Here is a 16,033-nt window from a genome sequence, read left to right as displayed (position 1 = left end):
GTTACTCGGCACCCACTAGCTGATGGTTGAACATGGTGCTTGGTGCCGAGTGGTGCATGGTTGAACGGGCTGACCGTCATATCACCAGGCTATTCCTCTGACGTCAGTGTGGAGCACGAAGGAATAAACTGAACAAATGTGTGGCGGACATTGGATACACGTGATAATACCATGCCAAGACTTACCAGTATCCTGCATTTTATAAATACTAGCACCGTGCAGAGCAAAAATAAGATGTTTTGCCTTAGCTTGTGCCAGAAAAATTGTAATTTTTACCGATCTGATTTCTCTGAAGAGCCGCCACTATCGATTTCAATCACAGACAATAGATCTCATTGGAAAGCGTCAAAGAAAACTGATACGATATTTAATGAAACTATTGGAATTTTTAGAAAAGTATTACTAAAAATACGTTAGTAAGCTGGGGGACGGAACTGGAAAGAATTTCAGCCAAGTTTAGACGTGACGATTCCACCCCTGTGTGCCTCATTGCGTTTGTTTCGATCGTTTTCATCTTTCATACCACTCTTGTCCACAGCGCTTTCTAACAATATGCTACTCGACCCCAATCCGTTTCAGTCTTCACTTGACGTATTTACAAAATCGGAAAATAGGGCGGTGTTTTCGACCCGGATAATATGTGCAGGCAGTGCAAACATCAGAGTTGTTTGTTTTCGTGCGTAGAACGTAATATTAGCACTTCTAAACCAGCATAGTATTTACGATTTTTCCATTGCCGGGCCGACCTCGGTCTATGACAGGGGATTTCCCAGCAACAAGATTTTGGCTTCTTTGTCCCATGAAACTTTCAGAAGGTTCCATCTCTCTATTTGCCTCGTTTCTACGGTATCACAGGTGTAACCTTTTTCGTGGAACGCACTTTATACGTGCTAATTTGTATCTGCAATTCTTGTTGATACGAGTATCATTGGCTGTAAAGAGTTTGCAGAAAACATAATACATAGTACATAACGTTTACCATGCAACAAATACCATATGCATAAACATGCCTGTCAGTAATTTCATTGTGCTGCTTTTGAATTGACTGTTTATTAACGCTCAATGCTCATTTTGATGTAATTAGGCTTGTAGTGTCGGTGTACAGTGTGTCTATCGGTCACGAAAGTCATGAAAGTCACGAAATTTAGCTTTTGGGTCTTTTTTCCTTTCTTTTTTTAACTTTGCAAAAGTAAGTACAGATTAGAAAATGTTGTTCTATAAAACGTCAAAATTCACCACCAAAAATGTCTGTGGTCGGCTTTGGATGCTACCAAATCGCAAGCAAAGTACGTTTCTATCGCATGAATGAAAATTCGGCCTAATTCGCACCCAAATTCGCTCTTGAAAATGTTAGGAAATTTTATGATTTGGTAAAGAAAAGGTCACGAAAAAGTCACGAAATTTCATGGTGGAATTCTAATAGACACCCTGGTGTACCTGTTCACGGCACGTCAGCTCTTTGTAACATTAAATCTGAGTTATCATTGTTGAGCCTTTATTATTCATAAAGAAGACAGAGGAAAATGATTTGCCCCATGGAAAGTTATTGACACAAAGTAAGAAGATGTATGGGATCACACATATTTACGATTCAAGAAGTGGACAACTCCCTCTTCTCCCCCATTTATCTTGCCAGGTTAATGCTGCTAAGCAGCGTATAGTAAATTCGCGCTTAAAGAGCAAAGTTATGACATTTAAACTTCTTAGAAATAAAGAAATAACTATTTTTAGTCTTGAATATATATGCGCCAGGGTATCAGTAGCACTTTCGTTTTTGCTTAGTGAAAATTTACTTTACGAATACTTATAATTTCCTTACAAGTCACATTATTCGTAATATAAATCTATTATCAATCGCCTTAAAAAGCTTTCTGCTTGAATTGAATGAGTGAGTTGAAAAAGGTACACATTCCAGAAAATAGACAAGCTGAACAGGGATGGTTATATTCATTTTATATGTAGCTACACCACTTGAGAGGAACAAGGAATGCATTCATTAATTTTAGGTCCTCTTTACTGAAGTCTACGGGAACGTATGAGTTAAAAATCGAACATATTTCTGGAATGTGTTCATGTTTCCACCTAGTGTTTGAAAGTTGAGGTTTTTGGTATGTGTTCCTTTTTCAACTCACCCATTCAATTATAAAATTTATTGGAGCATCATCGTAGGACTTCATAAATACACAGGTATTGTGATACGTAAGCTATTAGAGATCCTAAATACCAAACACTTTATTAACACTTTTAAGCGCCGTGTGTGTGTATGTAAGCGTTCTTATAGTGTTGTTGAAAGCCATATGTATATATATCTTATGCACATTTTACGTAAAGTGAACGCTGCTGGTATCTGATAAAACTTCTGATTATGGGGCAGAGGTTGGCGCTTTAAGTGTTTAAAATGCTGAGAAAGTGAAGGCATGATACCACGGGCTTGAGAAGACAAACTACTATTTTTTTCAGCTTTGTAGAAAAGCAGATATTAAGATGGTGTCAATTTTAGAAAGATATTTTAATATAAACTTTTATTCAATTGTTTGGATTAAATCTCTTACTCCAAGAGACACATCTAATATCCATCTTTGAATCAAGTGACAGAAGAATTTACCTTGGTGATAACTCATCATTATGCGTGAATTGATAATGTGTGTAAAATTTAGCCAAGTCTTATGTATATGTTAAAAACTGGGTGCATTTGTTTGAACCGAGACTAAATAAATACGCACAAAGCCATAGGTAATTGAAAAGGATTCTTGCAAATATTGCTGATGAATGAATGCTTGAAACCGGGGCAATCGGGACTTGAAATGTGTGTGTTAATAAAGGATAGTCGACAATGGAAAGAATTAAAAAGAGAGAATGAACTTACTATCTTGTTGGCCAATTTCCTTTTCTTTTACTGTATTTTGTATTAATACAGCACAGTCCTGTGGCTAATTTTCAGAAGTTTATTGAACATTGCTTGTTACATATGTTGCTAAATATCTTCTTTCCTTGAATGATAAAGTGCACTATACATTATACATTTTATGGTTCAATAACGAAATATGTTTAGCAGGATGTGACAAGGTAATGTTCAATGATCTTCTGGAAATTGTCCAGAGGAAGTGTGCAGCATTTCTGCAGACGAAATATAGTCAAGAAAAAGGAATTTATGCATCAAGGTATAATTTCATCCTTTAGTCTTAATACATAGAATGTGAGTAAAAATGCTTACATTAAAGTATACAGTAACTCCCCAACTTAAATCAATTTAATAAATCTCGAAAATTACAATAGCTGTGTGTCAAATACTACGATTACATAATTATATATTTTTCATAATTTTATAGGTATATCCGATTAAATACTGCTTTAAATGACCCTCATGGACTACAGAACACTATTCTACAAGTCAAAATAAAGCGAAAAATGTATATAGTTGTGTATCTTTCGGGGCCTCGTCTGGAGATGCGAATTACACTATATGGCAATGCCGCAGGTAAAGAAATAGAGACTAGATTTACCAATCCATCAAATAGTCACATGAGTTCTTTCCAGATGGCAGTTGAAGTCGGTGAATATTGACACTAACACCATTTATTAGCTTAACAATCAATGTAAGTATTTGATTGATTCGTGGAGGAATGCTAATGGTTCCATCTTAATCTACGACGTTGCCACATAGTGAATTTTTATACCGATAGTGGCTGAAGGAAACTCCGTTATATAGCTTTTTCGCTTTATTTTGACCTGTACAGTAACGCTCTGTTGTCTGTGGGCGCTAGTTTTAGAACTGGCCATTTATTATGTAGCCAAAATCCACTGCTGAAATCCTCACACCTAAACAATAAAAAAAGTCCATATGAACATAAGGCGAAAACCGCGTTTTTTCAAAGTTACGAGATACCGAAATCGAGAAAATTGTAACTTTGAGGCTGCATAGCTCGAAAACTATGAGAGATATCAAAGACGGTTAAAGAAATATTAGAGGAACTAGTACAGTCTCTATCTCAGCGTTTCCCAACCGGTGTGCCCCGGCACACTGGTGTGCCGTGAATGGACCGCTGGTGTGCCGCGGGGAAATCGAAACAAAATTATTAACTCTATAACAATCAGATTGCAAGACATAAGGGAAAATGTATATTTGTATTTCAAATTACTATTAACCTCTACTATGAATCTATAATTTTAAGTTTCATACCGTGTACAATTTTAATGTTGAAAAAAGTATTATCATTGTTATGACCATTGTTGCTCCTTTATTGTTGCAGACTATTTCGTAACCTGAAATTTTAAAATATCATTCAATACTTTCGACAAAGCAAACATGCATACAAATTACCTACATTTGTGTCTTAAAAGTAAAAGAGATTTGTTTGTTCGTTTGTTATTTAGTGATCTAACTTCTTAGTGAAAGGTTGGATACAGTTTTTGAAAAAGAAATCGCAGTTTTGCAAAACTGAGTCCAATATTTCATTGAATTGTTTTCTGTTTTTAAAATTAGAATGAAAAGTAAGCATAATGATTAACCACGGGGGAAAACCAGTGATCGAGCTTTCTTCTCTGTGATAAAGATCATTAATTACAGAAAAAATACAACGGTATTTTATATTTACAAATAATATCTACGAGTGTGCCGCGAGAATTCAAGTTACACCCGTAGTGTGCCGCAAGTTGAAAAAGGTTGGGAAACGCTGCTCTATCTAAATACCTACGTTTCAGAGTTGGGTTGACCGGCGCACATGGTTTTAGAGAGAGAGGTGGAAGAGCGGAACCTATATACCGCACCTCTTTCTATAAAAACCGTTGCGCCGATACGTCCCAACTCTAAAGCATGGTTATTTAGATAGACAGTGTACTAGTTCCTCTAATAGTTCTTTAACCGCATTTGATATCTTTTATAGTTTTCGAGCTAGTCAGCCTCAAAGTTAACAATTTTCTCGATTTCGGCATCTCGTAACTTTGAAACCGTGTTTTTCGCCTTGCGTTCATATGGACTTTTTTTATTGTTTAGGAATGAGGATTTTACCAGTGGATTTTGGCTACATAATAAATGAACACCCTGTACATATATATGGCAGTTTCTTAAGTTACATATAAACAATTGACAAATTAGACTAAGATTTTGGATTTGAGTTTTGCAACCTCTTTCAGCACGAGGCTGTATGCGACGTAGACCTATATCTTAACGTGGGATCTGTATCACTTGAGCTCCCGCCCGGAATCGAATCTGAGTCTCCCGCGCCGGAACGCATTACTTACGTAAGTCGTGATGGAAAATGTACTGTTGTAATTGGGATCTATTAACTACACTGTATGGTATATTTTGTGCTTTTGCATTTGCTCTGACTGTTGTCTTAGACTAGGAAGGAAATACATTTTCTGTGACGTCTTGAATTTTCACTAATACCTTAGTTATTTTCACGTAGGGGAAGAGATATTACATTTCGTTCTTCTTTCAGTGAAAATTAACACACTGTTTGCATATACATTTTATTCTTTAGTGTTTCTAGTGCATATGTGTACTATACAGACTTCATGGCAAATGTGTACATACTGTAACTATGAATGTACTGTGTATTGTTAGTAAACGTTGTTTCTATAGCTTTATAGCGTTTTACTCGTATTTACACGTGCAGAGACTTTTTTTTTTCATACTTAGGTTTGGAAGAGTAGTAATACATACGGTGTTTAAAATGTTACAAATTTAATTTCTACTCAACTTTAATACATAATGAAATAATAATTTTCTTGTCGTGTGAATTTATTTCCTCTTCCTTATATTTTGCTCACCTTTCGTGCTGTGGGCATCATTGGAGGACCGATAATTTCTTGGGATAAAACTTGGAGTTCTTATCCTGTGCTGATTTTTGAATATTCTATACGGTTAAGTGTATCTTTACGTTATTATATTGAACCCAGAATTGTATAGAAATATAAATGTGTTGTGAAAACACTGAAAAACATATTGAACTAGAAACTTTGCCCGTGTGTTGGAATGGCTGTTCAGTAATATTTAAGTTTTTTCGCAACAAATTTATGTTGCACAATTTTATTTCTATTATAAAGTAAATGTGTACTTAACCGTATAGAATTTTAAAAATCAGCATACAAGAGAAGTGGGAACTCAAGTTTTATCCCGAGGAATTTTCGGACCTTCGACGATACTCATAGCAAGGAAAATGGGAGAAACAAAAAGAAAAGGAAATACAACCCACACGAAAAAGGTAATTTTGTAATTTCATTGTATTCTTGCTTAGTATTTGTTATTTCATAGATCAAAGGGCAGTACATTCTAAACGAAACTAAGTGGACTAGTTTTAGAACAATGTTATATTATTTCTTTCTTTTTCTTTTTTCTTTTTTTTTTTATGCACAGAGAGAAAGATTATTCTTACAATTTTAATTTCTGTTTACAGATGAAGATGATTGGCTAAAACTCCAATATGGGGGCATTTCTGGACAAACCAAAGACAGACAAATACAATGAACACGGAGCTGGAAACGGACTGCATTATGGATTGGCCAGCATGCAGGGCTGGCGAATCGAAATGGAGGACGCGCATTGTGCGGTGACAGGCCTGCCGGGTGAACTAAAGGATTGGTCGTTTTTCGCGGTTTTTGATGGACATGCAGGAGCACGTGTTTCGGCGCACTGTGCGGAGAATTTGTTAGAGTGCATAATGCAGACCGAAGAATTCCGCAGAAGCACTAGTCGGGATGAGGAACAGCTGACTATCGATGACGTGAAGAAGGGGATTCATTCTGGCTTCCTTTATCTGGATGATAAAATGCGGAAGTTACCGGAAATGGCAAGTGGTGAAGACAAGTCTGGGTCAACTGCTGTGTGCGCCCTTATCTCTCCACAGTTTGTATACATCGCAAATTGTGGAGATTCTCGAGCTGTTCTCTGCCGCGATGGTCGCCCCACGTTCTCTACACAAGATCATAAGCCTATTATACCTGCTGAGAAAGAGAGAATTCAAAAGGCTGGTGGCAGTGTAATGATTCAGAGGGTGAATGGGTCGTTGGCCGTCTCGCGTGCCCTTGGGGACTACGAGTACAAGAACGTTGAGGGGAAAGGCCCATGTGAGCAACTTGTTTCTCCTGAGCCAGAGATTTTTGTAGAAAAGCGGGACAATGAAAGGGATGAATTCTTAGTGTTGGCCTGTGATGGGGTGTGGGACGTGATGTCTAATGAGGACCTTTGTGATTTTATCCGCTCCAGATTATCTCTCACTGATGATTTGGAAAGCATCACCAACCAAGTCATTGATACCTGTCTTTATAAGGTAAGTTCCAAGTATGGTGTTTACATTTTCAATACAATAGCTGTAAGGATGTTTGTTGATTTATTGTAGATGTGATACGAAATCCAAATTGTAGGCTATTATGTCAGCCATAAAAGTCATTAGCTCTTTCAACGTAAAAGATGCTGTTAAGGCGAATTTAAAGGAACGCTAAGCACCGATAGATGGCAGTACAGTTCTATATTTCAAATTTATTTCGTTCGGAAGCGACAGTATTTGCAACAATTCAGTCAAAATCTTGAGAGATGGATTTCGGAACTTAACCCCAAAAGAAAATAAATCAATAACCAGAGAATAACTGTGTTTGTTTTGATATCTTGTATCTTTCATTATTGAGGGCATGGTTCCGAAAAGTAAAATTTAATACTCTGAACAACAATTGAAAAAAAATAATCAAAAATTGCATGACTTAACCTCTGAGTATCTTTGGACAAAGTTTGAAAATATTTATCTTGAATTTGAATATTATCGCTCCTTATAAAATACATTCGAAAGGTAGGGAGAAATATACGGCCATTTATTGGGTATAGTCGAGCGTTTACACTCCCTTTAAATCGTTTTCTGTTCGTTGAAAGATTTTAGTGGCGTATTCTTGATTGCCTCCTCTAGGAAAAATGGTTTCGCTGGAAACTTTTCCAGTTGGTATCTCTTATTGTGGCCACTACAGACCAAGCAGAATTATGGATTTTGAGGGATGCGTTTTCATATTCAGAAGCAAAGGAGTATTGGTACCTTGACATCATAGTGATACTAGTTATATTTTCCTCATAAAAATTACGAAAATAACCCTCATGCACTGAAATAAATACGTTAAATTGCAATTTTATATCCAACGCAACAGGTTAAAAGACAAGCGCTAAAAACGAGTCTATATATTTGTTCAGTCTCATTCCAATCGGCTACAACTGTTTGCAGTTCGATTTATCATATCAAAATTACGAATTTCTTTCGCAACCAAAATTCCTCAAATGGTCGATAAATTTGACCTAAATGTCGATTAGGAATTTTGGTCACTACAGGTATATTTTATTTAATGCTAGTCATTTTAAAAATTTGTTCCTGCGTACCATTAGTAATTGTGTAACAAATAGATTAGCACAAATTAGGTGTATTAGTAACTTTAACACAGATGAAGTCTGGCACATTACAACAATTAAGTTTTTCTTTTATGTGCCCTGAAAATCCATATCAAATGATTAATTTCCTAGTATGATTTCGGCAGTCAATCCTGTGGCTGTCCAAATACTAATTGAAGAACACTGGAGTCACAAAAATTATTGTTGCATGTTATTTAAGTTAGACCTTTTCAAAGAAACACTAGTATCAACAGTCCCCTTGAAAATACAAATATCAACATTTTAAATTCTTTTTTCTGAATAAGGATTGTTTATAGTAGTTTCCTGTGCGTTCTTCAATCCTTCGTTCTCAGTTAGTATTTGGATAGCCAAAGGATTGATTGCCGAAATCATTCCAGGAAAGTAAGGATATCATCCGATAAGGATTTCCATATATATATATATATATATATATATATATATATATAAAGATTACTGGTTGTTAATATTTCCAGTCAATTTGCTTCATATTGAGTTGACGGGAGTGGATAACACGTATTGGCTTCTCTCGCTTCTTCCTCAGTGTAAGCTTTTCAGATGAGCTGCAAAACCTGCGATATGGTGAAGGACCTGAAATAAAATACCTTTGAAAATAAAGTATATGATTCATTACAACTTGTGACAGGCAAAATCGGTAAAACGCTAGTGCGTACAAATGTTACAAATATTTGGAAATACATTCGAATTATGCAAGTAATTGTAGAATATTTTAATAGTAGAAAGTTCGGTTTGAAACAAGGTAGCAACTGTTAAATATGTCGCTAGTCGTATGAGAAATCGGACATCGCCATTCGATTGGTAAGAGAATGTTTACGATCCGTGCGACTGTTACTACTAAACGGGTACCTCCGGCTTTCATGGTCACTGGGTAGCAGACATGTATTCCAATTGGCCTGGCTGTACAGGAAGGACCGACGAATTATGATCTGTTTTCGTCTTCATATTATTTTGCCCACCATTCATTTGTAAAGTATTATATATGTGGGTGTTCAGCCCAAAGTTGTCTTCTAGCTCATTTCGTGAACAAGCAAGACTGATCTAATAAAGCAAAGTAAGTGTTATAATTTATTACAAGGATGTGAGGTAATATTTTCTTTTTAATATGTACGTACGTGTAAGTATAACTGTCAGTGTCTTACAGACCTCTGCGCACTAGAAATTATTGTTGTGGTCTAGCAGAATCTAAGGTGTACTTTTTGTGGAGGTATGCCCAAACTTTTTTTAAACGGAATTTGAAAGATCTTAATCCATAGAATAGAAATCCGATGGGTGCCAGTTCGGCATTGTTGGGCATTTTGATATACAAGCCCTTTTCAATATGGCGCCCTGGGCATTAATGGCTTCTTTTCTGGAGTTACAAATTTGCTTCTTAAATCAGCAAGACCTTCAGTAATAAGTTTGAAATTTTGTATAGCAAATAATCTGTCAAGGGAAATTTTGTACTATACAACAAACCTCATGCTCACATTGTTTAACAGTGTTGGCAACTCAAATTTATTACTAGTGTAAACATGTTTTGTTCATATGAAGCACATTTATGTGATATGGTCATGGTCCGGAGGCTATAATCAGTCTTACTCAAAAACCTAATGCAATAAAGAAATGGGCACTTAGTCTATACATTAGTCACAACCAAATAGAAAAGGACATGGAGTATTAAGAGAGAACTGCGACTCACAAAAGATCGTAATGCATCACAAAGAGGAATCTCCAGTAATAATTATTCTGGATAACAGTGATCGAGAAAAAAATGCGTTTTAAGCTTGCACAGTTCATAGATTCCCTACAACGAGAACAACATCTATCAGAAATTATAAATATAGTGTCTGGAGTAACCTCATCAAAAGATATTAACGTGAATAATGCTGTTGCAATTGGAGAAGCTCAGATAAAAAGTTTCGAGAGATCACGGACAGAAGGTTTCCATAATAAGATAGAAAGGAGAGTCACTAGGGCTGAGTTGAAGAAAAATGATCCAGTTTCAAGTGCGTGTATAGTCGATTCTAATCTTGTGTGCACCCGAGTACTCGACATGTTGATAAATCGAGACTGCAATATCAGAAGATATTTTAGCATGAGCTTTCACCTGTCCCAACCGCTTTATTTAAAGACAATGGAGAGATGAGAAGTACCAGCAAATCAAAGATGAAAACCATTTTGGTTGTAGAACACTCACAAAGGTTTTATTTTGCAGTGCATGAAGTATTCCTTCATAGTTGTGCTATATTGTGGGTAGTTGCATGTCCAGCAAATGGAACAGTTAGAGATCATATTGTTAAATTCTCTGAGTATCTGGAGAAGCATCTTAGGCGCTCAAGAGTTTGTCTCATATTTGATCGATATGTGGAAGGCAGCATTAAAAATATGACGAGGTCCAAACAAGCGTCAGAAAAACGGCCCAGAAAGTATTGCCTCAATTTGATGGCACAACTCTCACCAAACCATGTCGTTTTGCAAGTGTACGAAAATAAAGTTTAACTCATAGACATAATATGCAAATATGTAGCACGGTGGCCATTCTCTGAGAACTTGCAATACTTACCATAATTGGTCAACATTCAGTGTCTATTGAAATTAAGAACAGTGTTGTGATGGAACGAATTGACCTCCAAATAGAACATGAAGAAGCTGATTTACTAACTGTTCAGAGTTTTGTGAAGAGAGTAATAGATTGCAACTACGAAAACTTAAAATGTGATTTGTGATAATACAGATGTATTTCTTTTAGTACTTTTATAATCTTTATAGTTTGAAAGCAAATATTATTATGGAATCGAAAAGAGCAAACAAGATGGTAATAGACATAGGAGCAACAGTTATGAAACATAAAGACATAGTTGACCAACTGTTAGCAGCTCATGCTCTCTCAGGATGTGATAGTGTAGAAAACATTTTCGGATTTGGTAAAAGTAAAATAGTCAAGAAGTTTCAAGAAGGCAAAGAGTTACTCCCTTAGGACTTTTAGATGTATATATGTATTCTGTTATCAGTGAGGCAACACGGTTTATGGTATCATGGTATGTAAAAGAATCTTTTGATACAATGACAGACGTACGGTATCACGTTTGGAGTGCTGTTACCGGAAAGCATAAAGCAGTACTTGCTCCACCTCTTAAAACATTGCCACGAACAACTGAAACCTTTGCAGAACATGTGAAACGAGCACACCTTCACTGTGCAATATGGAGGATGTTACGATAGCTCAACTAAGGCTTTCGTGTCATCAATAGTGCTTACAGAAACAAAAGTTGTTCCACCACAAGTTCTACAAATGACTAAGTGCGGGTGTGGAAAAAGCCCTGTGTGCTCATACAAGTGTAACTGCGCATCTTTTGACCTAAGTTATACTGTTTTTTGTAGCTGTCTTAGCAGGGGTGTAGCCAGCAGGTTTGTGTAGGGGGGCCCGTAGTTTTTGAGGGGGGCCAGCTACAATGTACAAAAACAAAAAAAAGTGCTGTTGCTAGTGTTTTTGAGGCCTAAAAGAAAGGAAAATTTTGGTTTTCTTCTGGAAAACTAAAAACACTATTTTAGATTATTATTATTATTATTATTATCCATAAATTATATTCACGATAGTTTTTATTATGCGTAGTCAAGAATTACTGCCCGCGACCAAACGCTATACTTTTGTGCATAGCTATAAAGGTAACCAAGAAAGTTCTGTCCCTTTTCGTGGAGGTCTGTGTTTAATTGGACCTCACACCGTGAGTTGAATGCGAGTGGAGATAAGGCGAACGTCAGTTGTTGGTGTTGGTATATCCAACATACTATCTGGTTTTGGCAATTCAGACACACCGTGAACTTGCGTAAAGACAGAGGGAACATGGGACATCCACAGAGCGTCATAAGAGCATGTATGCTGAACGAGTTCAAATGGAGGTCGAACGCCGCTGTAGCGGGACAGAAGATATGCCAGGCCTTTGGTGAGGGTGTCGTGACGACGCGGACACTGCAGCGATGGTTTAACAAGTTTAAGGACGACGACGAAACTCCCGAAAACACCACGTGCCAGAAGACCAACATATGTACAAAGAGGAACTGGGACTACAATTCAGTGTGTGGAGAAACCATTCGGCAGCACATCCATCAACTTGTGAAGCACTACAAGTTGGGTCGATTTGTCTCACATATTTTGACTCCGGGCCAGAAGGCATCGCGGCCGTCGCCTGTGTTTATTTACTGTTTCGGAGCCATTTCTGGACAGTGCGTTGACATGTGATAAAAAGTGTGTCCTATACGAAGCTCCACGGCGCCGTCATCATTGGTTAGCATCCCATGAACCGATTTCAAAACAGCCGAAACCAGCACTGTACCAGAATAAGGTCCTTCTGTGTGTTTGGTGCATCGTGAACTGCTACCAGCTGGTCAGAGTATCAATGCAACTGTGTAGTGTTAGCAGTTGAGCTGTGCTCAACAAAAACTCAAAACTCTGGAGCCATCACTTCTGAATTGCAAATGTGTCCTCGTTTACGGACAACGCTAAGTCCCACGTAGCTAGGATGACTCAGGATACCTTTTTCCGCCTTGGATGGGAAACAGTAGTGCAACCACTATATTCCCCGGGTATTGCACCGTCCGATTATCACCTGTTCCATTCTATGGACAATCACCTTAGAGGACGCAAGTTCAAATCCCTAGTAAAAGTCCAAAATGCACCTGATACTTTCTTCGTTTCACGGCCCACCAAGTTCTACCGCGAGGGATTCTATGGCCTTCCAGAACGTTTTCAGAAGGTCATCTATGCTGATGGGGACTATTTTTGATCTTCCAGGTTAGGTGACATATCGATGTTCCAAGGTGGTAGGTGAAAAAGCAATTAAACTTTTCTTGGTTACCATTGTATTTAAATTTAAGACTTTGTATACAGAACCTATCTACACAAGATTGATTTTCTTTGAAATTTCACTTAATTTCTTTACGGTTTCCTGACAAAAATATTTATTTATTATTCGTGACTAAAAAAAAATAATTATTTTATTACACTGAGTAGAAATAGAGAGAGAGCGAATGAAATCCAAATTGAATTAAAATATTGTTTCTCACCAAATTTTCCATCCTCTATGTCGTTTAAAACACTTGTTAAAGCATATAAAAATAAACTGTACTTAGAAATTAGTTTAGTACCTTTGTTTTATGGCTGTATTTATAGTACCTTGTTAGAACGTTTGTCTTCAAACTGTCAAATATAAATCGCAGTAAACTGTGTAATCTGCTGTCAAAAAAAAGTATCCTATTTTTCGATCGGTATAACAAAGAGATACTATACTATTTTTCGATCGGTATGGAAAAAGCAATATTTCTCCATACTATTTTACCATAAATTGTTAATTGTCAATAAACTTTGTTACTTTTAAATGAATGAAGCGAGATAATTTTACTAGGATGTTTTAAAAGCTGGTCATTTGGGGGGGGGGCTGGCCCCGATGCCCCCCCCCCTTGGCTACACCCCTGTGTCTTAGTGAAGTAAACTGTCAAAATCCTGCAACGCGACTCAAGAACTTAACAGCTGAAGAACCAGACGAAGCTTCACCGACGATGAAGATTCTGACGATGGATGATTAAATACCCAAACGAAAGCAATCAACTTACCAGTTTCCGAAATTTCCACACGGCTGGAGCAGAGTTGGCTGAAAAATAACTCATTTTATAAAGATTAATGTTTTTATCTTTGTTTTACTCAGAATCTTATATAGTGGAGTATTAGTGTGTGCAGAAGCTTCTGTATTTCTTCAAAAACAAGTTAACAATGAAAGTACTGTCTTTTATTATGATGTAAGGTTCTACAAATAGGTTTTATATTGATATTATTATCGAATGTAACTTAAGGACTACATAATCAGTGAGAATGTACTGTCTTTTTTTATAAATTAGGTTAACTTTTCTGCAGCTTCCTTCCTATTTAAGATAAGATTAGGAAGTGGCAGTGTTGCTAACTATTACTTTTTAACTGACGAAAGCTACTCTATAAACCAAATATACTTAACTGACGAAAGATCAACATATTTTATGAAGAGGATAGAGCTTTCTTATTGGTATAGTAGCTCTTAATTTATACTCAAAATGAATATTTAATTTAGTTTGTAGGTAAAAATTAGTATGTAAACATTACTTAAAAAAGACAGCAGCCGAAAAACAGAGTATCACTGGACTGAGTGATACTCTAGATGTTTTGTTTTTTGTGCCAGAAATAAACTAAATGTACTAGACAATTTTGAAAATATCCTATTTAGCATGTACCTTGGATTATGCTTCAACTTTAGAAAACTCGATTTTTTTTAAGGGGCTCAGTGGTAGAGCGTTCCCCTCTGGTGCTTGGGGTCCCGGGTTCGATCCCAGCCCCCGCCAAGTGAACTTTGTGGTGGACACACACCGTGCTCGTGGGTTTTCTCGGGGTTCTCCCGTTTCCTCCCACTTTCTTCATTCCACCATTTCACTCATCTCTTATAATCACCGTCTCCTTTAGCCTAACCGGCATAACCGTGGGACGTAAAACTCAAAGATTTCATTTTTTCTATTTTTTTTTAACAAGATTTTAGGTTGGTTCACTTCTTGTGTCAGCATGATAATAATGTGGTATAAAGCTTAATTTAGTCAACCTTAACTAACGTGCAGAAAGTAACTGCAGTTGCCTGAGTAACGATAGCAAGAATGAATATTTCATAAAAATGATGCGCAGGTCGCCATATTGAAAAAGGTGGCGTAAATCAAAATGCCCAACAATGCCGAGCCGGCACCTTCCGAATTTCGATTCTATGGACTTCGAACTATCAGAAACAGAAAAGGAATAGAAAAGAAAAAAAAAACATTGGACATACCTCGCAAGGTATGGCCGAAATTTGGCCAATTTTTGGTAGACTATTGTATTATGATTTCAACATCGTACAGATGTATTCTCTGATCCTACGTGGACAAATGTCATTCAGTTAATTTTTTTTTTTTTTTTTTTTTTTTTTTTTAACGTCTTCTTGCATATTGGATGCACATCTGTTATCTTCGTGTCTACTTTCAAATTGATTTAGTCCTCTTAAAGGCGACTAGTTTTATTCAAATACTACAACAATAAAAATAGAAACAGAATTTTCTCAAATATACAAACTGACTACGAACACCCATGTTTAGTTCAGTTCAGGGTCAGTGTTGCGGTACCAAATTTTAGATTGTGGAAAGTTTTTCTCAGTTATTTTTGTAGGTTTTAAAATAATTTACCTCTTGGGCAAAATTATACAGGGTGTTTGAAAACAACACCGACAACGTGTAGGAGGTGATTCCTGACACCAATATAAGACGAAAAGTATAGACCAACCTGGGTGCACAAATGCTTCCTTTCGGAGTTATAGACTGCCGAAAATATGGAAAAATGAAAGTTAAAGGTCCATAGCTCCAAAACTGTGGGACCTACCGTAGTCGGGTCAAGAATTCACTTAGGAACTAATATGTGCGCTATCCAAAAATACATGTTTCAGAATCTTAAGACACTCACGCAACAATTTTTATAGAGTTTGTTTTTCTACGGTCATATAACTTGAAGTACTCATCTACTACCTCTATAAAAATTGTTGCGGAAGTATCGCAGGATTATGAAACATGGAAATTTGGATAGGGCACATATTAGTTCCTAAGTGGAGTCTT

General features: G+C 36.7%; 1 protein-coding gene across 6 annotated transcripts in view; it reads left to right on the top strand.

The window, feature by feature from the left end:
* Positions 1 to 16,033, top strand: part of alph (protein phosphatase alphabet) — a 123,512-nt gene that overhangs the window by 11,819 nt on the left and 95,660 nt on the right. For 5 of the 6 annotated variants that reach the window (XM_081730347.1, XM_081730345.1, XM_081730343.1 and 2 more), the window contains exon 2: positions 6,399 to 7,271. In XM_081730347.1, coding sequence (XP_081586473.1) covers positions 6,426 to 7,271 — 846 coding nt within the window. In that variant the 5' untranslated portion in view covers positions 6,399 to 6,425. Of the gene's footprint in view, positions 1 to 5,135; positions 5,242 to 6,398; positions 7,272 to 16,033 lie in introns of those variants that run through there. The other variant, XM_081730344.1, reaches the window with a different exon arrangement.

Source organism: Thermobia domestica, chromosome 11 (genome assembly GCF_964235325.1).
Source record: "Thermobia domestica chromosome 11, izTheDome1.hap1.1, whole genome shotgun sequence".
Lineage (NCBI taxonomy): Eukaryota > Metazoa > Arthropoda > Insecta > Zygentoma > Lepismatidae > Thermobia > Thermobia domestica.
This window is presented reverse-complemented; position numbering and strand designations above follow the sequence as displayed.